The sequence below is a fragment of the Solanum verrucosum genome, unplaced genomic scaffold (genome assembly GCF_900185275.1).
Source record: "Solanum verrucosum unplaced genomic scaffold, falcon-dt-bn FXZP01000065.1, whole genome shotgun sequence".
Lineage (NCBI taxonomy): Eukaryota > Viridiplantae > Streptophyta > Magnoliopsida > Solanales > Solanaceae > Solanum > Solanum verrucosum.
The window spans coordinates 652,781-678,903 of record NW_026020073.1 but is presented as its reverse complement, the minus strand read 5'-3'; the positions used below and the strand labels follow the sequence as shown (position 1 = coordinate 678,903).

Below are 26,123 nucleotides of genomic sequence, written 5' to 3'. Positions count from 1 at the left end.
AAAGATGACATTGGGGTCAAATGGGAAAGGATGGCATAGCATCCAGTCAAGGAAACTCTCATTTACCCAATTTATACCACTAGTAACACAATATACGCAACCCACACAAGTATGAGTAACATTATATGCAAGTAGATAAAAGTCAGTCCTCGAATTCAAACCTTGTAAAACCATATAGATCATTAATAAGAAGCTTACCCTCTTAGCATGAGGGGTAGTACAGAGGTTAGCATTAAAAGAATTTAATCGAGGAGACTCAAACTCAAGGAACAACCAAACATCATCTATTGTCATAGCTATTAAGCCCACAAATGGAGAACAAGGACAATGGCTATTCTTCACAACAACATGGTAGTACCACCCAAAAGATAATACTCCCACCAATTCAAATACCTTTAAGCATTCGTCGGGATCAAAAGGATAAAGGGTCCACAGAACAGAGTCATACCAACAAGTGTAGACCTCAATGATACCTTGATCCACATGCAAGGCACTTCTAATCTAACTAGGACTCTCATCATATGCAAAGAGATAGTAAAGGGAGGTACAAACTTCACCTTCTCTTGGCAAATATCTCCTACCCCTATGAGATGCACATTCAACAAGATCATGCTCAGGGTAAGAAATAGAAAAAGGGTCTAGGAACCTATCATTCCCCCACACACAATGCAGGCCCTTCAAGCGGATGGTAGAACCTCAAGAAGAGATTTCATGTATAGGGAAAGGAATCAACAATGTCCCCCACCTTATGCCTTCCATTTTGACCAGGCATTCCCACATGAATTCCACAACTCAGTTCACTACCAGGGTCAAATGGAAAGGTCTTCAAAGAACTTGGATCAAGTGCACCTCCATTTATCATGTGGCCACTCGTTCCTCCCAACAACATACTCCACTCAACAGCATGAGCATCATCATATGTAAACAAGTAATAGAGAAATGTGTCTCGCCAATCAACCTCCTCTAGGGTGTCTTCATGTGTATGACTACCAATAGGCTCAAAACCATTAATCATACTATCAAGGAGTGAAACACACCAAGAAGAAGAAGTAATGGGAAAACACACATCACCTTCCTCCTCATCACATTCCTTCCCCATAAGAGTACTCTCATCTTCCAAGAAGAGATTTCCATCTTTGGGAGGGAAAGCTTCACACCATAGTGGGTCGCTATAGAAAGTATAGTTATCAAGAATAGTACTACTCTCAAGACTCACACCACTAGGTACATCAGCATGAGTGATTTCATCATCTTCAAATAAGATATTGTACTTAAAGAGGGAATGATCAACCATTAGGGAAGAATTAAAGCATGCAAGTTCACCCTCAAAAGGACACATATAATTTTTTGAAGCATTTTCAAGCACATAATCTCTATGAGCAAAGCAAACAGTCGGATCTTCCACAAAAGATATGCTCAAAGAGTCAATCCTATGCAAATGATAAACATTATAATTAGTACCACCAAATTGAGGTTACTTAATCACACTATAAGAACCCTCAACCAGTGAACTACACTCACAAACAGGTTGATCAACACAATCATTACAAAATAATGAGCTAGCATTCAAAGCATAGGTGTCAACACTAGGTGGACACAAATCGATCTTACTAGAAGAATCAATTCGGTCATCAATAGGATCAACTAGTGTATCTATACTCTCAACAAGCACATTATCAACACATGGTAAAGAATCAATAACCTCACATAAAGACAAGCTAACATTCACACTTTGTTTATTTGCAATGGTAAAAGTGCTAAGTTTAGCTATTGTACCTTGATGCCCGCAAGAAAGATCTTTTTTACCTTGGATAATGGGACATCCCATAAGTGCATCCATCACACCTTTAATTGTAGGCTCTTTGGCTGGAACTTGTGTTCCTCCATTTATCATGTTTGTCCCTATATAAGAATCCTTACCAAGTGAAGGATGAACAAAATTGTTAGATTGAGATTGTGGCAACCCTCTCACTTCACTCCTCTCAACCTCTCATCTTTCCACCCTAAGGCTGCCACCTTGCTTTCCTTTACTCCTCTCAATTTTTTGTCTCTCACTTTTCACCTTAAGAAGAGGAAATAGAGGTGTCCCCAATGATCCACAACACACTTGTACCCATTCTGCTCGTTTGGACCCTATGTTCAGTAAACCAAATGGCCCCCAAACTTAAGTGACAAGAAGCCATGGGCATTATATCACACCAAACCTCCTCATAGTATTTTCCACGTGTGAAAGAGACTCTTACTCCTTCGGTAACCTTACATCCCTCCATGGTGTATGGATAAGTCCAGTGTAGTCGAGGTAGCCCCAAGTAGGATACCACCTCAGGAGTGATGTAGTTTAGATTGTACCCATCATCAAGGACAAGGTCAAGTCCCAAGGTCTCACAAATGCCAACCTTTTTCCTAAGAACTGGTCTTCTCGGATTGACATTGAAAAGCTTGATGTACCCTTTTGGAACATACTTGAACCTCATCAGCCTCTTCAATTCTTCCCATGTCAATGGGTGGGTATTTCCTTGGAGTGCGTGGAGCCTTTCCTCTTGAGTCCACCAACCCAATGCAAGACCCTTCAAATGAAAGAGGGCATACAAAGGTCGCTCTGGACATCTCAAATCATGGCGTTGAAAAATTTGCTCACATTGCCACTCCCAATCAAGATATGCCTCAGGATCACGCCATCCCTTAAAGATAGGAAATTCAATCATTTTGGTACTGAGACCCTTGACACATCCTTCATACCTGCCTTGGTTCCCAAATCCTGAATAGTGTGCATTTCCATGAGAAGTATAGGATAAAGTATACTTAGACTTTAGAGTTGCACACTCTCTCCTTCCCCTTGGATGACTTTGATTTAAGCTAGTGTAGCCATACACACTACTTCGACTAGGATAAGGATTAGCACAAGAATAAGAATATGAATCTTCACAAGCCTTAGGGGCATGCTCCTCGTACTTCGTATATAATAGAGTATTATACCTCACCTTACCTTCATCCTAGGAGTGGGAAGTGTAACATGTTTCGGCATCATCATAGGAACTATCTTCACTCTCGGAGTGAAAGTAAGACCTCTCACATGCTCCAACATCATCATAGGAGCCACCACAAGAGCCTTCTTCTCCATCTTTGCCATAAGAGCTATGTTCGACATTTCTCTCATATTCTCCTCCGAAATAGTACCTCTCATTCCCATTCAACTTTTGATCATGGCTATTATCATAGCCCCCATAATCACCATTAACCTCACACCCATAGTCCTCATCATCACAAACATAATCTCTCATATCATAGTCATATGGGTCAGAGGCTATGGAGGACATGCTTCATTTTAACTCTGTGTACCCACAAAGTGACAACTCACAAAAACAACAAACAACGTTAGCGTTAGTAAAATGAACTTACAATCGCTCGTGTTTACACATCTTTGATTGCCTCTCAATTGGCGCGGCTAATGTTGACAATTGCTTATACTCAATTGATCACAAGGTCTCGATTTATACTCTTGGTCAGAATAGATTTTTATTTCAAGAAGAACGGACGACTCGATTAAAGCAAACGGACTTGAATCAAGAAGTTAACTATGAAGTAAAATGAAAAAGCACGAAAAGAAAAGCACTAACAAAGAAGTGAATTCAATAACCAATAGTCAACAAGTAGAGTAGTTACGAGTTGAAAATCAGTTTAGGATTCTTGACAATGAACTAGAAACAAAAGAAAATAAACTAAAATTAGGACCTGAGAAGAAAGGGTCATAAGATGAGCTTTCGATCGCCAAATGCACTATGTCCTTCGCCTAACGTGAAGTTTAGATTGCCAACTTGAAGATTGACTCACCAAACTCTACAAACGGACAAGGCAACTCGGCGATCTGGGTGGAAGTTCGGCGATGGCTGAGTGTATTCAGCGACCTGGGCTTAGCTCTCCGAAATTTCCAGTGTCTTCACCAAAATGAGGTCCAACTCAGTGATCTAGCTGCCCAAAGGGCGAGGCACCGAGTGGAATGGGCGATCCAAGTCGGGATTCGCCCAAATTCTTGAAGCTGCACTTCCACAATTCTAAAAATTGACATGTGGTGCCCACTTCCTTTGTCCTTTAGTATTTACCCCCTTAGGTAAATTCCCCTTTTACAAACAACTTTACACTTTATATTTCTTCCTTTTTGGATCAAACTCTTTCTCTTTCGAAGATTCCTTCCTTGAAGATTTGAATGTTCTTCAAGAACTTCAAGAACAACTATGAAGACCCAAAAATAAAACCCTTTAGAATTTTAGCTCGAAATTTCACGAAATTTGAGATACAAGCTCTCCTAGATATAGGGAACAAACCCCAATACCATTTAGCACTCAATTCCTTGCCAAACCTTCCAAAATTCAAAACCCACTTTGTCTTCTTCAAAGCTTCTTCAACCAACAATGCTGGTTTCTTCAATAGTGAACCAAACCCTTTCAAATCTTAGCCTAAGACTCATATAGGGTTGGAGATCACTATTCCAACCTTAGAAACTCAAACAAGACTCAAATCAACAAGACCCATTTCTGAAATTTCTCAAAAATATTTTGAACACTATTTTTTGTAGCAACAAACCCAAGACTAGAATCGTAGGGACGATACTAAGCTTGGCTCTGATACTAAATGATACGATTCTCACAAGAGAAACAATGATAATATGCAGAAATCAAAAGACAATAAAGTAAAGAAAGATAGATAGACACACAAGAGGAAACAAAAAGCAACCAAAGGGTATATTAAACCAATGACCTCGATTCATTGATCCAACTATAGCACCTAACTCTTACGATGACCTCAAGGGAATCGATATCCCAAGCAGCCAAAGTTTCTAACAAAAGGCAACAAAAGCTTAACCAAGCTCTCAACACTCAAACATGAGTTTTCAGTTTTGAACATTAAAAATATCTCACCCTAAAATGAACCCCTAAAGGCCTATTTATAGTTTTAGGCATTATTACATAGATGGGCACAAAAGTGACCCGAAATGGGCCAATGGGCGAGCCAAGTCGGGCTCGCCAAATGGCTTAGCGATGCACCCAAGGTACTCAGTGAGGAATCCTGCTCCTTGCCTTGGCTGGTGAGCTACTGGAATTTTGGGCGGTCTGGGGACCATCGCCCAATCCACTTGGCGATGCGCCAATGGTCTTCAACTCGCCTAATGAGCAGCTTTCCCCTTCGCAACTCCTTGGGCCAGTTGGCGATCTTGGAACCCCCGCCAAGCAGGTTTGGCGAGTCGTCGATGTGGAGGTCAGCTCGCCGAATGGAACAACATCTCCACTTGTTTTTCATTGCGTCGTTACGCCTCCCTCGCTCCAAGCTATCATCCAAGCATAGTGTTGCCCAACTGGCAACTCCTTCAAGGTGCATATGTTCCCATGCAAGGCATGGAACTCCTTCCTTATCATCCATACATGCTCAACAACCTTCATCCTTGTGAACGATCCATTAATATGTTGAAGTTCGTGAATAGATAGCCTTGAGGTAATCTGTATTACATCAACGGGAGCCATTTATTTTGATTTTAACCCTCATACGACACTTCAAACCTCACCCCAAAGGCTCTGGAACTCAGTAGTTCAACTGACTAAAACATGGGGTATTACAAGTTGAGTCTTTTCAGTAGTCTTGCATAATCATATACATAAAATAGCATATTTAAAATGAACCATAGAGATAAAATTATATTATGAAATTTGCATAATTTGGGAGTTTCTTATAACCGACATACACCATGTGAGCTCATGATGTCGAATTGCTAACCCAGTTGAGAGGGTTGTCCTATACCTTTCCAGAATATAAAACCATATCATATCAATGTGGATCCACTAATATGAGCCTCTTAGGGCTAGAACATCAACCGACAAAGCGGTGAAACATAATCCTACGTTGGCACATAGTTATGTGACTTCTTATAGGTATGAAAACCACTTATATATATCATGTTAAGCTCAAAAGTCATATCTTGAAATAACATGTATTTAGGTTGTAATTCATATCATACTTGTTTTCATGCTTAAAATCCACAAGAGTTTGAATGACCAGAAAAATCATGCTAAATCGGTACCATAAGTTTTCAAAATCAAAGTGAAACAATGAAAATAAGAGTTTTCGAAGAAAATTATAATTTCATAAAAAGTCCAAGCTTTGCTTCTAACAATCTTGTCAAATTATTGAGAATCAAAATACTTTAGGCATGAGAGAGAATGAATACTCTCATTGAAGCCTTACATACCTTAGTAGGGAGGTTTGATGGAGAATTTTGAAAGACGAACCCTACCCTTGATGTTTCTTAAGTTCTTGAGCATAGAATTTTAGGAGTGAACAGGAGGATTTACTTATGAGAAACTGATTTTCTACACATTTAGGGTTATTTAGACGACTCCCTAATAGTTTTCAGAAAAAAATACCCTATAGAAAGTAAATAATAAGATTTGGAAGTCGGAATTTTATTCCAGCGGACAGTGAGGTTCATATTCACTCCGTATCGCAGAGCCATCGTGAAACTTCTTCCATGTTAGACTATCTCTAGTAATTCAGTCATAATTTTTTACTTCAAACATGGACTAATGCAAACTTGGCGGTGTTGAAAAGAGAACTAATTTATCTTTAATTTGATTGTTTATAGGTCACCTAACTCTTAATATTCTAAGAGATATGGTTGTTTAAGTTGACCCTTATATGGACTCATGAGAAAACTTAGCCGATAGAAATACTTTGAATTCGGCTTGGTGTTAGAGGTCTCTTACTATAACATCTCGCTAAGTGAAAGAGCTAGAATTAGAAAGAGTTATTTTTGGAAAGAATGAAAAATCTGGAAAATTTGTTAAGTTATGTTAAGTATGGGGTTTTGGTCAACTTCAAATGACCATAACTCCTAGATCAGGATGAGTTAGGTATGCTAAAAGATACCATAGGAAAGATCTTTGAATTATCTTTCCAACACCGCCGAGTTTGCACAAGTTCGAGTTCGTATGAGGGAGATATTCCTATTTGAAATTGGGTTGTCTAGATAAAAAAAGTCAACATGATTTTAGAGGGGTATTGTGGTCTTTTCACTACCCAATTAGTTAAATTCATTTTTGGTAATTAAGTTGGGGTCTCTACTGATGGGATTCTGTTTACACTATTGAAAATTGAGTTAGGGTTTTGAGAGAAGAGAAAAGAGAAGACGAAGCAAGGAATTGCCAAGTTCTTGAAGGATTGCTTGTGGGTTTTGTCAAGGGGTGATCCCTACGAGGTATATGATACTTTCATAGCGTTGGGTTCGTTCATTCACACGCCAAACATGTTTATTTCAGCAAGAATTTGTCCTAAAAAGGGTTGAGAGTTTGATGTTCTTGATATGTGTTCTTGAATTTGCTTTCGTTCTTGAATTGCGCTGAATTGAGGAGTTCTTGAGATTATTACGTCGAATTATAGAGTTGTTTTGAGTTAGCTTCTTGTGTACATTTACTGGGTATCTGAATCTAAAGAGAATTTGGGAAAAAGAACCGAATTTAGGTGAATTGGGGCTGAAAAATGAAGAAGGAAAAAGTCGGGCGAATCTAGGTACCAGGTCCGCGACCTGTTCCTCAAGATGGGAAAATTCTTCTTCGCTTCGCGGAGCGGTCACAGACCATTCTACCTCAAAATTTATTTCGTGACCAAATATTTAAATGCATCACCATGTCGCGGACTTGTTTCCAGACAGTGATTTCTTGATCGTTTCTCATGTTTAACTATCTAAAAATACTCTTAAACGTCATGAAATCCTTCCTATCACAAATCACAATCCTTGAATCCATAAATTCAAATTCAAGGAAAGTTAAGAGCCAAGTCTAGAGAGTTCTTAGAGTTATTTCAAAAGTCTTTTGCAAACGTTTTAACTTTGTTTTAAGACTTGAGTTTTGAGTTAAGTGAAGTAACAAATGAAGTTCATTTCTTCAAAAAGAGTATATGGGAACTAAGTATTCCCAAAGAGTAAATGTTTTCACATTTAAACAAGAGAGGAAACACTGATTTCCCAGAGAGCCTTTGAGCTAGTTTTAGTGTAATTATCTCAAACCACAGAAAAAGTTTTGTTTTTAAACATATGAGCTGAGTATATTTTGGGAGTAGTATTGAGCACCGATATGGGGACGAGTTTACAATAACTTAAGTCTCCATAAACCATGTAGCCATTGTGGGTAAAAAGGATCATACTTTTTAGATGATTCCTTAGTGCTTTTTAGCATAGACTAGTGGATTCACTTAGTTGAGGCATTCTATATCACGACAAGTTATAGGACAGTTCTGGCAGCATGGGCGAGACGTTGTATCATCACATTAGCTCATAGTGATGGTTGTTGGTTAGAGAAACTCCCACAGTATTATATTACTTTATATGTAAATTGAGTTGTTATTGTATTTCTTTAACACATTGAGTTGTCACATACTGTTTTAAATGTTTTGTATAAATGGCACATTTATTGTTGTTTTACTTTGCATTTGAGTTGAGTATCCATGAGTTGAGTAAAGCTAAGGTAAGTGTTCTTTTCAGATTCCTATCAAGCTTATGTTATGTTTAGTTTTCCCCTCGCATGCTCGTACATTCAATGTACTGATGCCATTCGGCCTGCATCATTTTATGATGCAGATATAGGTAACCAGGATCAACATCTAGCGTCTCGTTAATCTAGTTGACCACTTAGAGTCAGTTGGTGAGCCTCCTTGCTTTCGGAGGACCCCTTTTTGCTACTTTATAGTTATTTCATTAGGATGTCGTGGGTCTTGTCCCGACGTCCATCTCAGTTGTTAGAGGCTTCATAGACAGTCAGATGTTAGTTCTTTAGTCTTTTCATTTTCATTCTATTATGTTGAGACTGGAGTTGCCACTTTGGCCAGTGAATGTTATTTTAATACATTCTTAGTTATCTTTGAGTTTCAGTTTACTTTTAAAGGTACAATATGTTGAGTAAAGTCTTTCGCTAAGTAGTAAGTTAGACCAATGGTTTGCTTGCGGACAAAATAGTTCTCGAGTGCCAGTCCCCTCCAGGGTGTAGGCTCGGAGCGTGACACTTACGACCCAAAATCACTTCCGATATGCTTTCTATATTTGTGAAAGAACCTAAAAATACATGAAAAAGTAGGACACCATCTGTTTAAATTTTATATACTTACAACGAACGATTCAGATTCTAAGAGTAGAGTTGCAAGGTGTTACGCTCACGGAGGGTCTTTTCAAACTCAATATTTCTATTTTTTCTTACTTGCTTAAGTTAAACTATTCTTGACATGAACGCTTGGGACATGTCAATTACAAAATCTTGTGAAAACTGATCATGTTAAGCATTCTTATAAGTTTGTTGAAAGGAACTTTAATCACTTAGAGTTGATTGACATTGACATTTGTGATATGAAGTCCACACCATTTTGTGGTGGAAAAAAGTATTTCATAACTTTTACTGACAATTGCACTAGGTACTGTTAGGTCTATTTACTGAATGGTAAGGATAAAGCAATATAAATATTTGGGCAATATAGATTGGAAGTTGAAAATCAGTTGAAAAAAAGGAGAATAAGACGTGATATGGATGGAAAGTATGAATCTCCTTTTGCAGAAATATGTTTGGAAAATAGAATTATCCATCAAATTACTGCCCAAACTCACCTCAATCTAACGAAATTGTAGAAAGGAAAAACTGAACTTTGAGAAAATATTGAGTGTTTTACTTGTAAGTTTAGGTTTATTACAAAACTTGTGTGGGGAAGCTATCCTTACAGCAAAAGGAAATAACCAAAAGTTTTGTCTGTTGAGAAAGGAAGCAACAAAGAATTTTATTTGTTCAAAGCACAGTCTATTCCATATAAGAAATGGAAAGGAAGGAAATCCAACTTAAAATACTTCAAAGTATGGGGGTGTCTAGCCAAAGTTCAAGTTCCTATCCCTAAAAGGATCAAAATAGAACCTAAGATTGTGGACTATAAAACTAGACTTGAGTTGTCTAGTGAATGGTGTAAAAAACCTTGAAAAGAACCAAAAGAGAATGTAGTTAACAAATAGATTTAGAGACGTAGTAAATGTCAAAGGACATCTACTTCCTTCAGATCTGATTTTGTAACATTTCTTCTTGAAAATAAGTCTAATGTATTTAAAGAAGCTATGTCTTCTGCGAATTCATCATTTTGAAAAGAAGTTATCAATAGTAAGATTGATTTAACTTGAGCAATCATACCTGGAAGTTGATTGATCTTCCTCTTTGCACTAAATGACCTTCAAATTCATCAAATAAATATGGAAACAACTTTTTTAAATGGAGAATTGGAGGAAGAAAAATTTACATGGAACAACCCGAGGTTTTTTTGGTTTCTGGTAAAGAAAAGAAAGTGTGCGAACTTGTTAAGTCACTTTATGGATCAAAACAAGCACTCAAACAATGTCATGCAAAAATCTGACCAAACTATGTTGACAAATGGACTTAAGAATGATGTAAGTGATAAATGTGTTTACATTAAAGACACTCCAAATCACAAGGTCATTTTTTATTTTATGTTGATAACATATATGTTGATCATCAGTAGAGACACTAATGGCGTAAATGCTACTAAAAATATGCTAGAAAGCAACTTTTTGGAGTTGCTGATGCGATCTTAGGTATAAGAATCCTTAGAACTCCACAATGTTTAGCATTGTCACAGTCCCATTACATTGAAAAGGTACTTGACTAGTTCAAATATTTAAATTTCAATAACGTCAAGACTCCAATAAATGTGAGTTTTGCACTTCAAATGAATGAAGAAGAAAGTGACTCACCATTGAATTATGCTAGAGTATTAGAAAATATGATGTATATCATGAAGTGTACGCAATTAGATATAGCATATGCTATTAGTTAACTGAGTCGGTTCACGAGTAATCCTAATCAAACTCATTGGATGGCAATGAAAAGAATTTTAGTGTATTTAAACATACTTAAATCTATGCCTTGCATTATAACAAATATCCAGCAATATTGAAAGGATATAATGATGCAAATTGGATCACCAGATCAAATGACTTAAAATCCATTTGTGAATATGTATCTACTCTTGGTGGAGGAGCAGTCTCTTTGAAATATTCCAAACATGTATACATCACTAGCTCTACAATGATCTCTGAGCTTATTGCTCTAGATAAGGCAGGTGAATAAGTTGAAAGACTCCGAATTTCTTGGTAGATATTCTTTTTGGACCAAATCTTTGGCATCAGTATCCATACACTTGTATAGTCAAGATGCAATAGGTAGGGCATAGAGCATGATGTATGACGGAAAGTCTCGTTATATAAGACGTAGACATAATAGCATTAGAAAACTACTCTGTAGTGGAATTATTACAATTGACTATGTAAAGTCTAGAGATAATGTGTCGGATCCACTAACCAAAGGCCTAGCTAGAGAGGCAGTTGAAAGACCATGTAAAGGAATGGACTTAAGGCTACAAGTCATCATGGCGGTAACTCTACCCATCAGACTGGAGATCCCAAGAGCTAGGTTCAAGGAGAAAATAAAGTTGTGACTAACAGCTCAACATTGTCAAATAACTCATTTCATTCTCGTGATGAAGAAAATGTTAAAAAAAACATAAAATATTAAGGGTTTTTAATGAGCTAATAAAGCATAAAGTTTTTTAATAATTTTTTAATTTGACAGATTCAATCAAATAGTGTATATACGCGATGACAAAGTTAGGAATCACCTATGTAAGTGTGAAGTGTAAGCCGCTTCGAAGAGTATGATTGGAAAAAGCCTATTTCTCTATACACTCATGAAATCAGGAGGTGTTCATGGCTAAAGTAAATACAACCGTGAGAACCATAGACGTAAATGATTGATTGTGTGACATGTGATTGTCTAGGTATACCCAAAGCTCGACGGTTCAAAGATATCAAATTTACTGATTGACCTAGTAGATTTGACATATGTTCACTATGAGAAGTTCAACGGGAAACCTACTTATTCAGATGCAATTATTTCTTGCTTGTAAAGTATACACAGTTGTCAATTTCTTTGCATTAGAGTCTTTCCCCATTCATGTAGGGGATTTTTGGATTTTTGAATAGAAAATGAAGAGTTGTGATTTTTATGAAGAGTTATGACTTTAATGAAAGTAGCAACTTTTATGAAGGGTTGTGACATTTATGAAAAGTTCTGACTTTAATGAAAGGTTGTGACCTTTCTGATTAGGCACATATACACATTACCCTTTGTTGCCTATAAATAGAGGGATGTCCTCTCATTTTAAAAACAACCAATTTCTAGACTTCTTATTCTACTACTAAATCTAGTATTCTAAGTGTACTTTAGTACCGTTATGTAGTTCACTGACACCATGGGTATAGGTACCGATATACCGGTGAGTAAAATAGTTCTATCCTGGGAGGATATATTACATTAATCTTGGGTACTTGAAGAATAATTTCCTTAATGACACACTGTACATTTAGTGGGTTCAATTTTCTTTTTGAGAAAAATATTTTGTAGATTATTTCTAATATGTTTCTGATTCTATTTTCTCTACTCATTTTAATTTTCTAGATTTGAAAATACTCTTTAAACTTTGTTGTTTCTTACCAAGTTCTTCAAAGTTTTTTTCTAAGTATCTTAGGAATACAGGATCAACAACAACATTGTGTGGTGAGACTATTGGTTATGAATAAGGGTTGATTATACCATCTGATTATCTGTTCTTAATTGTATGTATGACTTGACATTTCTCGATGATTGATGGGTAACATCATTCTTAAGGTATGTCGTTAAATTTGCTTAATAAAGCTTCATTGATCTTTTGGGAAGTCTGAGTATCCTATAGGTTCTACAATAGGTTTAATTTTCGGCCTAAGTAATATGAGCCATGTTTATTGCCGAGTTAATCAATGCTAGGAATATGCGTGTTGTAGGTGCCATGAATGTGAAGGCATGGGATTATGTCCTCACTGCGTTCCGCGAGTTTCCGTCTGTGAAATTTAGGTGAGAATGTAGGGGAGATAAGTTGTTGCTAATTATATGTTTCTAGCATGTGTTGGACACGCACATTATAGGTCTCCGCCTGCAAGCTGCATGTCCCTCGCAAATATTGTCTAGTCCATATTTTCATTAAAACCTTTCTTATGATTTCTTGAATTAGTTTCTTGAAATATCTACGGCCAAGAATTATGATTTTCATTAGTGAATCATAAAAATATGGAGGAATTTGAGTTGGAAAGAATGAAATTCTTGGAGAAAAACTTACCTTGAAGAAGAATCTTGAAAAAGATTGAAAGAACCTTGAATGGAGTCTTCTACTATGATTTTCCCTTAGGGTTTTGCCTTAGGGTTTGAGAGAGAAGAGAATGATGAGTTAAGACGTGGAAATCTGATTGTATTGAGTCTTTAATTAGTCAAGAAATTTGTTTAGGATTTTTTTAGAGGTAAAAAGACAAAAGCTACCTTTTTAATGTTTTCTCGTTGGCTAATTCGTCACTACATTATATCAGGTTATTAAAATGGTCATAACTTTTTACTCAAAACTCGGAATTTTGCAAAATTGGTGGCGTTGAAAAGTAGATTCAAATAACTTTAATTTGATAGGTTATGGGCCACGTAACTCTTTATATTCTAAGAGATATGGTCGTTTAAAGTTGATCCAAGTAAAATCTTATGTCAAAACTTAATCGGTAAGGAAACTTTCAACTCAACTTTGTGCTAGGAGTTTTTAGCGACCTTAATTGATATCCAAAATCATTTCCACACTAAAAAATTTACCTTTACACATATGGGTAATTTAAGAATCACCCGATATGACCCTACAAGTAAATGAAGAATGGTTTGAGTCTTAACTTAGAAATTTTTGGGGTGTTACATTTGACATATGTTAACTATGAAAAGTTCAACGGAAAACCAACTTATCCAGATGCAATTAGTTTTTTGTAACGACCCGCTAGGTCATTTTGAGAGTTAGGACTAGTTTGACTCTACCCGTAAAAATTTTAAATGGAAAATTTGAATTATTCAATAACTACAATTATTTAGTTAGTGGGTAAAATTTTAAGGGAAAATCACTTACCTTTATACTTTTTAAAAATTATTTACTATATTTGTCAACATTATTTTTTTAACCATATATGACAATTTGGCTGAATTAAATTAAATTCACTTCGTCCTTTCCATCCTTCGCTCCTAATTTTCTCTTGTCGCTGCGATTTTCTCTCGTTGGTGTGATTTTCTCTCGCCACTTCTTACTCACAATTTTCTTCACAAATACGGCTATACTATCTTCAGAGATGTGTATTCAGTGATCAGTTTTGAGACGAATCAAGTCGAGAAGAGAGTTGAGTTTGAAGTTTTTTTAAGTTTGAAAGGTTAGAAGCTTTAAATTCGATTGCATGTCATAGTTACTTGTCTAATTCATGCATAATTCTCTATCTCGGCTATACTAACCTTCAGCGATGGTATTCAGTGATCAATTTCGAGATGAATCAAGTTCGGGCAGAGAGTTGAGTTTCAAGTTTTTTGAAGTTTGAAAGGTTAGAAGGTTTAAATTCGATTGCATGTCATTAGTTACTTTCTTAATTCAAGATTAATTCTCTTTTTCGGCTATACTCACCTTCAGCGATGTTTATTCAGTGATCAATTCCGAGATGAATCAAGCTTGGGCAGAGAGTTGAGTTTGAAGTTTTTTGAAGTTTGAAAGGTTAGAAGGTTTAAATTCGATTGCATGTCATTAGTTACTTGCTTAATTCAAGCTTAATTCTCTTTCTCGGCTATACGTGATCAATTTCAAGACGAATGAATTTTGAGCAATGATGTGTATTGAATTACTTGCTTAATTCACAATTGATACAGGTTTAATTCACTTGTTAGTATTTGTGTAATACAACTTTAATTCACTTTTCTGATTCAATTTTAATATAGTGTAACACACTTTTAATACAAGTTAAATTCATTTTTGAGTGTGCTAGATCTTTTGTGGAGAGGTTGTGGGAGTGTTTGATAAGATATGTTGAATTTATGAATTAGGAGGTTTTGGAGAAGAGTTTTGAAGTTTATAGGTGTGTGAGGTCAAATACTCTGTTGTTGTTGGTTGATTTGTTATGATTTGATTACTTGTTTAAATTATTTCTTAATTCACTCTTCTGATTGATTTTCTTGGTTAATTCATAATAGATTCAAGTTTAATTCAATCTATAGAACACTCTCTCGTCATTTCCTTAGTTATTTGTTTAAAAAAATTTCTTAATTCACTCTTCTAATTCTACATTAAAACAGTGTAATACACTTTTAATACAAGTTTAATTCATTTTTGCAGTTTGTTGGTTGATTTGTTATGATTTGATGACTTGTTTAAATTCTTTCATAATTTACTCTTCTGATTGATTTACTTGCTTAATTCATAATAGATTCAAGTTTAATTCAATATATAGAACACTCTCTCGTCATTTCCTTAGTTATTTGTTTAAATTCTTTCTTAAATCACTCTTCTAATTCAACTTTAATACAATGTAATACACTTTTAATACAAGTTTAATTCATTTTTGCAGTTTGTTGGTTGATTTGTTATCATTTGATGACTTGTTTAAATTCTTTCTTAATTCACTCTTCTGATTGATTTACTTGCTTAATTCATAATAGATTCAAATTTAATTCAATCTATAGAACACTCTCTCGTCGTTTCCTTAGTTATTTGTTTAAAAAAATTTCTTAATTCACTCTTCTAATTCTACATTAAAACAGTGTAATACACTTTTAATACAAGTTTAATTCATTTTTGCAGTTTGTTGGTTGATTTGTTATGATTTGATGACTTGTTTAAATTCTTTCATAATTTACTCTTCTGATTGATTTACTTGCTTAATTCATAATAGATTCAAGTTTAATTCAATATATAGAACACTCTCTCGTCATTTCCTTAGTTATTTGTTTAAATTCTTTCTTAAATCACTCTTCTAATTCAACTTTAATACAATGTAATACACTTTTAATACAAGTTTAATTCATTTTTGCAGTTTGTTGGTTGATTTGTTATCATTTGATGACTTGTTTAAATTCTTTCTTAATTCACTCTTCTGATTGATTTACTTGCTTAATTCATAATAGATTCAAATTTAATTCAATCTATAGAACACTCTCTCGTCGTTTCCTTAGTTATTTGTTTAAATTCTTTCTTAATTCACTCTTCTAATTCAACTTTAATGCAGTGTAATACACTTTTAATACAAGTTTAATTCATTTTTGCAGTTTGTTGGTTGATTTGTTATGATTTGATGACTTGTTTAAATTCTTTCATAATTTACTCTTCTGATTGATTTACTTGCTTAATTCATAATAGATTCAAGTTTAATTCAATATATAGAACACTCTCTCGTCATTTCCTTAGTTATTTGTTTAAATTCTTTCTTAAATCACTCTTCTAATTCAACTTTAATACAATGTAATACACTTTTAATACAAGTTTAATTCATTTTTGCAGTTTGTTGGTTGATTTGTTATCATTTGATGACTTGTTTAAATTCTTTCTTAATTCACTCTTCTGATTGATTTACTTGCTTAATTCATAATAGATTCAAGTTTCATTCAATCTATAGAACACTCTCCCGTCATTTCCTTAGTTATTTGTTTAAATTCTTTCTTAAATCACTCTTCTAATTCAACTTTAATACAATGTAATACACTTTTAATACAAGTTTAATTCATTTTTGCAGTTTGTTGGTTGATTTGTTATCATTTGATGACTTGTTTAAATTCTTTCTTAATTCACTCTTCTGATTGATTTACTTGCTTAATTCATAATAGGTTCAAGTTTAATTCAATCTATAGAACACTCTCTCGTCATTTCCTTAGTTATTTGTTTAAATTCTTTCTTAAATCACTCTTCTAATTCAACTTTAATACAATGTAATACACTTTTAATACAAGTTTAATTCATTTTTGCAGTTTGTTGGTTGATTTGTTATCATTTGATGACTTGTTTAAATTCTTTCTTAATTCTCTCTTCTGATTGATTTACTTGCTTAATTCATAATAGATTCTAGTTTAATTCAATCTATAGAACACTCTCTCGTCATTTCCTTAGTTATTTGTTTAAATTCTTTCTTAAATCACTCTTCTAATTCAACTTTAATACAATGTAATACACTTTTAGTACAAGTTTAATTCATTTTTGCAGTTTGTTGGTTGATTTGTTATGATTTGATGACTTGTTTAAATTCTTTCTTAATTGACTCTTTTGATTGATTTACTTGCTTAATTCATAATAGATTCAAGTTTAATTCAATCTATAGAACACTCTCTCGTCCTTCCCTTGTGCACACTATTCCTTTGCCATTTTGGTGTTTGTGCTTGTACTGCAATTTGGATATCACCAGGCACTGGCAGGGGAGTTGTTGAGTCTGGCATCTCTAGTCATCTATTCTATGTGGTATGGGTTTGGCTTCTGGCACTTTAACTGTTTACTTCTTTTTGTGCTTGTTGTTGTTGGGTCTTTCAAGATCAGTGAAGTCTCCCTTTCATGGAATAGCCTTGTTTGTCGTAGTGTTGAAGTTTCTTAGTTCAGGCTTGTATTAGTATCTAGCTCTTCGATTCAGTTTTCTTCCCTGGATAGAAAGAGTCCCTTATGTTGTTGTCAAATGTGTTGCTACAATGATGTTTTCAACTACAATAACTCTTTCCACAAGTGTATTTTTAGCTTTTAGTCCAGATTCTTATGTTTTGCAATGATCCAACTGGTGAGGACTCTTATGGGTGTGGATATTTGGTATGTACTCCCTCAGTTTTGGATCTTTTCACACCCCAATAAAAATGCTCATCTATCTTTTGTTTTCTTGCTGCTCATCTTTGTGGCTTCCATTTTCTTTTTGCTCATCACACCAATTTGAGTTTTGTGTGTTGGAAGGATGTATATACCCTACATCATGAATTGTATTGTCTTGGTACTTATTACTAAAAATATCACATTGTTGGGTAAGATTTACATTTATTAAGAAATCTTACAAGAGGTAACACAACCTTACGATGTTTTCACATTTCAATCTGAAATGTCACCAATCGTGAAAATAGTTTAGATTTGCACATATCATAGGAAACATCTACTCTCTCATATCTGTCTATTTTACTTGACCTACATTCTCTTTTTACTCTGTTCTGATTTACTAAAACTCCCCCATAGACTCTTATATAATAGTATTAATATCTCCCAGAAACATTGACATTGTACATTTGCTGAACTGAACAATAATTGAATTAGATACAGTTGTAAAGGCTAACTTGAGAATTCATTACATAAGCAATGAAAAATAGACTAATATGCACACTTTTTAATAATGTGTAGGAAAAAAAATATGACTATGACTAATCTGGCTTTGCTGCTTTACTTCAATGGATGATGGGATCCTAGCAACAAATATATTAATTACTTGGCAGATGGTGTGTTAATAAATACGAAATCAACGTTTGCCACCCTCGTTTCTATAATTGTTACTCAATTGTCAATAGACACATCAACAAGTAAAGTTGAAATCAGATATAAAATTGATGAAAGGTCTCCTCCAATTCAAATTTATAATGATATGGGGGTAAAAGTATATGTTGAAACCAAAAAGGAACATCGAGATATGGCAAGATACCGTTTGTGTGTTACAAAAAACTGAACCAGTCAACTTGGAGACTAATTCTGCACTCATTCCACTATTATGTTCAGACACTTCAGAAGTATGATGGTTATACACAATTCATACTTCTCTAATACATTTAATGGTATTGGTGAAGCAATAGGGTTAATTGGCTTTGGATTCTGTGAGGAAGTTGATGAGCTAGAAGAATTAGCACCAGGCATCATTGTTAATCCCAATCACTCTTTATTTGAGAAAGATCAAGTGTATAAGAATAAATATGTCCTCACCAGTGCACTAAAAAGACATTCCATTCTTAAGCATTTTCAATTCAAGACAACAAGATTAAGCTCAATCAGGTAAGACCTAAATTCAAGTCACTTTAAATTATTGATAGTATATTAAATTTTTTTCAACAGCTATTCGATATAGTGCTTAGGTGAAAACTGTAGTTGGAGTTTACGAGCTGCAAGCTTGAACAAATCTCAAATGTTCAAGATTAGAGAATTTGAAAGCGAACACACATGTTTGTTGCAACATAGTTCATTATTGGAAAGGCAAGCAACTAAGAGTGTTGTTGGGAGTATTATTGTGGGTAAATGTGTTGAACCAGATGTTATTTACACACCAAAATATATACAACGTGACATGTTAGCTGAACATGGTGTGCGACTCACATATATGCAAGCTTGGAGAGCTAAAGAAGCAGCTCTTGAATTAGTCCAAGGTGATCCAATTCAATCATATGCAAAGTTGCCAAGCTGCTTTCACAAACTAGAGGCAACTTACCCTGGTTCTCATATAAGATTGCAAAAATCAGAGAATGACCGTTTTCTATATGCGTTTGTAGCTTTGTTCACCTCGATAAAAGGATGGGAATATTGTAGACCAATTGTAGTTGTTGATGGAACTTTCTTAAAAGGAGCATAGAAAGGGACACTACTAACCGCTAATACCTTAGATGCAACAGGTGAGACTTTCGAATATGATACTAGTATTTTCTATATTGAATTTCTGAACTATGAATTAAAAATGAATTATAATTGTAGTAAATATGTATTAAAATTATATTAAACAAATTGTACATGGTGTAGGGAGTATACTGCCACTTGCTTATGCCATTGTTGATTCAGAGAATGCTGCATCTTGGAGGTGGATTTTTGAGCAATTCAGAGACGCATTCGGTCAAAGATTAGAGATGTGTATCGTTTCCGATAGCCATGCAAGTATTATTAAGGCAGCTTCGAGAGTCTATGATGAAATACCTCATTTTGCGTGTATGTGGCACTTATTGCAAAACATAATGAAAAACTTTAGAAAAAGTCAGCAAAGGGTAACTGAGTTGTTCTACTCTATGGAAAAAGCATACACCATGATAGAATTTAATCAATGTATGACAATAGTTGAGAAGATAGATAGGAGGATCAAAGATTACTTGTTGAACATTGGATACAACAAATGGTCACGTGTGTATGCTGAAGTAAACAGAACTTGGATGATGACATCAAATATAGCAGAATCAGTCAATTCAAGAACAAGACATGCCAAAGTTCTTATAGTCTTACACCTCTTGGAATTCATGAGACAGCTTGTCCAGAAATGGAATAACAATAACAGATCAAAGGTGACATTTTCAGGTTTTCACCTTGGGAAAAAGTATGAAAATATATTGTGGCGCAATAAAAACTGCATCAGAGAAATTAAGGGTATGCTTGATCTGTAAATTATTTTTGCTAATATTTTTTCTTCAGATTCATATCTAACATCTCTCTTGATTATATCTTTTTCTTTTCATAGGTTGTAGAGACAAATAAATATGTGTATACGGTACTTGATGGTATTACACAATTCACAGTATGTCTTCACCAACATACATGCACATGTGGGAGATTTCAATTGGATGAGTTGCCATGTCCGCATGCTTTGGCTGTTTTAACAATAAAACACACTGGTTATGAGAAATATTGCTCTGATTACTATACAAGAAAAAATTTATTGCTGACATATCAATTTCAAATGGATCCCCTGCCAGATGAAAGCACATGGAACACACCAACACATGTTCTTGAAGAGGTTATACTTCCACCTCATGGAAAGAGACCTCCGGGAAGACCAAAAAATAAAAGACATACACAAATGAGAGAAGATGGATTCAAGAAGGCGAAAATTACATGCAGCAACTGTGGACAACAAGATCACAACAGGAAGACTTGCAAAAATGTTAGGCCTTATGATCAAGAATAAGAATAAGAAATAAAAATTGTTTTAGCATTTTGTTTTAGAAGCCCATTGGTTTACTATACAAATTTGGATCATATCTGTTTATATGGTTGATTCCCTTAGTTCCACAATCTCGTGTTATTCAGTTTAGTGGAATGCCTTCTTAGTTGTGCAATCTCATGTTATTCAGTTTAGTCGAATGTTTCCATGTTTATAGTTAGATGTGATATGATATAGTTCAAAATGATATTCGATAAAATGCAACTTAGTAATTGTTTAAAATTCTCATTGAATGTTTAGTTGGAACTGCATCTCTTATTTTAACTATTGATTACCTCAATGCTTAGTTTTCTTATTGCTGTTGAATCTCTGTTGAAACACCTAAATACGAATTGGTACAATCTACACCTAATTACGAGATTCGCAAATACCCAAATACGAAAAAAAGAAATATCTTTCGTGCAAGCAAGTACCATCACATGCTAGCACACATTTGCTCAATAAAAGCTAAGCAATCAGAAAGTTAAGAATAGACCAATATAGTTTTTCATAGCCATACTAACTACAAACTATTTTTACACCATATAGTTTTCACAGTCATACTAACTAATATAACTATATTTCTTTATCTATTCGGTCTTTCGTCTTCACTTTGAAGGTCACTCGCTTGCTTCCTTCTTGCATATTCCCATACTATAGCTCCAAATATCTTTCGGAGAATGTTTGCCTTTACTTGTTGATTTAGAATATGTTGGCCATTACTTACAAACTCCGCAAATGCAGCAACGAAGACTCCACAGTCCCTAAAAAATTCAATATAAAATTATTATCAAAATATCTACTTAATACAAAAAAGAATACCTATTGGATAATACTTACATCGAGTCATCTTGTTGTCTGGGAACACCTTTAGTTATGAAATGAAACTCAATTTTCTCGAACTCATCTATCCTATTGTATTTCGGTGTTGCCTTCAATTCAGGAAGCTTATCATAGAACTTGACCACGCTCAAGTAATATGGTAAAACAATTGAAAGCATCTCAACAATATTTTTAACCTCAAAATTCACCCCATTCCTTGCCGGAATGAATCATATACCTCCAAAGACCTTTGCCCAATATCAAACGCGACAAGAATCCAATGACAACCCTCTTTAATGTTTAGTGGAAAAAGAATATAATCCACTTTATCCCACGAAGTGCTTTCCAACAAACGACGTCCATATATATACCAGACAATATCATCAGAATCTTTTACTTTATAGTTCTTCTTATTCTCATGAGCATCACAAAGTTGAAAGAAAGAAGTAGTAATTTTTGTCTTGAACACATAATCAGCTGTCGTAAACCGAACATTACTGTTGGCTTCATATTTTCCTTTCTTTCTTAGATAATAGAAAATGACATCAATATGCTGCAAAAAAAATTAGAATTGAAATGTAAAAAAGAAGTAGTCTCAAGAAACAAACATTCAATTAACCTCAAGAAACTTAGTAGGTGATATTGCAACACACAAGATTCAAAGATTCAATTAGTCTCCAAGAAGTTGTCAGTTAGTCAGTGTCAACCACTTATAGATAAAATGTTGGGAAAGATAAACACGTGGACAGTAAGACATTATCTTACGCAAGGAGACTATAGTTAGTGTAATGTGTTCTAACCTCTATCCAAGCATTCTGGTCACAAATATTTCTCTTAATTACCTAAAGATGTGTTGAAAAACAAGGACAAGTCAGAACAATGGGGAATTCATAGTGATTCAATTTGCTCACTATATAATACAGAATCTGAAACACATCAACACCTATTCAGTCTAATGTGATTTGGCATAAATTATTGAACTAGCTATCCATCAATAGGAGCAGCTAGTACAGGATGAACTGAATAGCTGGAGTGGGCTACAATGCATGCTACAAGTAAAGCAATAGAAACTTAAGTGTATAAAATGACACAAATAGTAGCAATAATCTACTTCATATGGCAAGAGAGAAATTACAGAATTTTTCAACCCAAGCAAAGAAACACAAAGGTGCTCACTAGACAAATCATTCAGGAAATTCAACAGCAGAGGTAGTATGACTCCTAGAATGGCAAGTGTTATGAATAACAAATATTGACGTCCAATTAAACTTTATACAACTAAACTCATCACACCATTCTTGTTCAAAATGTGTCAATTTGAAAAACCAGTGTCTTTCTGCTACATTACAAATACTAATTCAAATGCTGGACTGATAACATTAAGAGAATCTGTATAAGGTTTCTTTCCCCTATCAAAACATAAAAAAATTAAAACATAAATACTCGGAAACGGGACAGCAACAAATAAAAAAGAGGTAACTAAGGAAACTAAAGAAGAGTGAATTAAGAAATTTGTATCTATTATGAATTAATGTAACGAGAGAGTTCTATAGATTGAATTAAAGTTGTATCTATTATGAATTATGTAAGTTATTCAATAGTAACAAATTAACCAACAAACTTGAAAATGAATTACCTCTTCTTTGTACCCATATAAAGCCACTTAGTGAATGAATCGATCAAATCCGATTCATTATTTCCTCCAGTTGCATATGAAAAAGGATGTTTTGTCTCAAAAAACTGATGTGTTACACATAAAGTTCCTCCAGATTAGAAATGTTGTGTGTAGGGAGATGTTATTAACTTTCTTGGATTTTTCTTTCTGCCACGTTTCTTCGGTGTCACTTTCTTTTTGTTTGGATCAACAGGGGCTCTTTTCTTTAGATAATATTCTTCAATCCTATTGATTTGAGAAAGATCTTCATCAAGAAAAATAAAATCATCAAGAGTATGCAAAGGTTTTTGACAATCCTCTGTTGCATCTGCATACAATAGACATATTGATTAATTTACAGTCAACAGATGCAACACTTAATTATATTGGCTTTGTTGACTACATTACCATAAGGTTGCGCCCCAACTGTAATCACATCAGCAACCTCTTGGACTGTAAGCAAAGTAAATATTTTAATAATGTTATTAAAATAAAATGAAAGAAGTTTATTTGAGGTTAAGAATACCATTTATATCAGCAACAACCTCTGACAAAACTTTTTCAATAGCAATTCCTGCAACATCTTCCTCTGTACATGACAAAAACATTTAAAATAAGAGAGTTGAATTAACATATATGAAATATGTAATATTTTTGTATAAAACCCTTCATTACCTATTTTACTTGATACTCTTTCAAAATTTTCAATGTCAGCAAATCTAACTGAAGTTTTAAGCACTTTAGATTCTTCATTTTTATTTGATCTCAAAACATGAGTATCGTGCCCTCTTGATTCATTTACAGATGCATTAAAATAGGGAGAGAATGTTGTATATGTAATTAACACATATTATAAGAAAAACATATTAAAATTGTGACATGACATCAATTTTGTAATCCACCGAGAGATCAGAAAGATGAACTAGAAAATGAAATATCGAGTTCCTGTCACTTCTTCATGAACTGGAAGAAGTTACTGGACAAGAAAACAAGAATATAATACACTATATATTAAAAGTATATTATGACTATAACAGAAATGTATTGTAAATATAAAGAAACCTCCATTGAAATCTAATCCACCCGAAAACGTCTCACCAACCTGCTTCTTAGATAGTTCCCTGACTTCTCGGATAACAGACCTGCTACCACCACTCTTAGCAAACAACAAAGAAATATCCTCCAATAATTGTTTGTTAGAATTCACCACAAATTCTATGATTTGATTAAATCCTAAATCAATCTTCTCTTCAAGTGCTTTGTTATTTTCATTCACCTAGTAGATATTAAACCATAACACAAAAATTAAAATATAAAAGTTCTGGAAAAAAAAAAGCCTAAAGTCAAGTTTGTATATACCTTTACAAGTTCTTTTCTCAATTCTATAACTTCATTTGTCAACATGTCTAGACCATGACTTGATCCTTTAGGCTCCAATTTCAAAATTTCAGCATTGTAATCACGAGGTTCAGGAAGCCTGAATTTAGATACTTCATCTTCACTAGCCACTATGTTCTCAAACTGAAAAACCAAATAAACAAAATAAAAATAGATATAGTAACTTGAGTTGAATTAAACAATGCCATAAAATATATTAACTTTGTACAAATACCTTATTTTTTGTAGGCATGAAGAGACATTTCTCAATATATTTTTGCCATGGACTTTCGACAATTGTCTTCCAATTCAAGATTCTTGAAATTGAGTCAGCAACCCGAATAGCTATATCTTCATCAACTTTTGAACAACACTCAAATATCCAAATTTGAAGAGCAAGAGGCAAGCCACCCAATCTATAGTATTTATGGGTTGACTTAAGCTTATGTCTCACAGAATCAGACAACTTTTTGTAGACATCTAAACCCCACGGATGAATTGAATTGTCCACTTTCCACAAGGTAAAAATCTCTATTACTAATTTGGTATTCGTTGTCCTCATATGAAAATAAAAATCATTAATGAAGAAGAGAATAGCCAATGAAACAGTTGAGTCATCATCTATGATTTTTTTAGCTAGAAACAACGCACGTAGATGACTCTTTGCAACAGTGATTTTTTCTAGAAAATAACTACTCAACAAACTACATTTAGAATCGGGAACATTGATAGGAGTGCCATCACTAACACAATTTAAGCCGGTAACTATTCCAAATTCTCTAAGACCAAAAAAATAACTTTTTGTTATTTATTTCAATAGCAAACACATCATCCGGTGTGTATTTTAACTCTCTATTTATAAGGCAATGAATAACTTGTAGTTGTGTGCTCGCTTTTGGAAGGTCCAGAAAGTAACCAAAACATGTATTCCTGAACAACTCAAGTTGTTTATCAGATAAAGACAATTTGATTTGGTCGATGACACTATGATTAGTGTAAGATGACCACCTACTCGCAATATATACAACATCCGGATGTTTCCAAAATTTACAATCCTGCATATGTATTAAACATGATTAAAAATGCGTTACTACATACTAAAGTTGAATTAAAGATTAATGTCACATACTATATATCAAAGCAAGGTAGTAATCAATTGAATTAAAGATGAATTACACCAATGACCACTTCTGGTTCCAAATCCAGACCCAGAACTTATCAACTTCAACACAAGCAACCTAAACAATGATCTAGTTGTCATACACTTAAAGCTCTATTTTATATCGAAAAACCAACTTCCAAAGCAATTTAAACCTACATTTCCACTTTATCCATTGGCACAAAACATTCGAGTGCGGGAGAAAAGATCAGATAGAACATGGAACAATGTTACTCCAAATATATGATGTGTCCTCTCATTTACAT

At 34.3% G+C, this 26,123-nt stretch overlaps 1 protein-coding gene and 1 pseudogene across 1 annotated transcript; one reads left to right on the top strand and one right to left on the bottom strand.

Annotated features, from left to right (window-relative positions):
• The first annotated feature begins 19,784 nt into the window (after nt 1-19,784).
• On the top strand, nt 19,785-20,309 carry LOC125823938 (uncharacterized). The gene has a single exon (XM_049503285.1). The coding sequence runs from the start codon at nt 19,785-19,787 to the stop codon at nt 20,307-20,309; it is 525 nt and encodes a 174-aa protein (XP_049359242.1).
• Nucleotides 20,310-21,431: 1,122 nt separating this feature from the next.
• LOC125823931 (uncharacterized) lies at nt 21,432-25,759 on the bottom strand (annotated as a pseudogene).
• Between the last annotated feature and the right edge of the window lie 364 nt (nt 25,760-26,123).

Coding starts and splice junctions, on each gene's coding strand:
- LOC125823938 (XM_049503285.1), top strand. CDS start 19,785: ATGTGTATCGTTTCCGATAGCCATGCAAGTATTATTAAGGCAGCTTCG.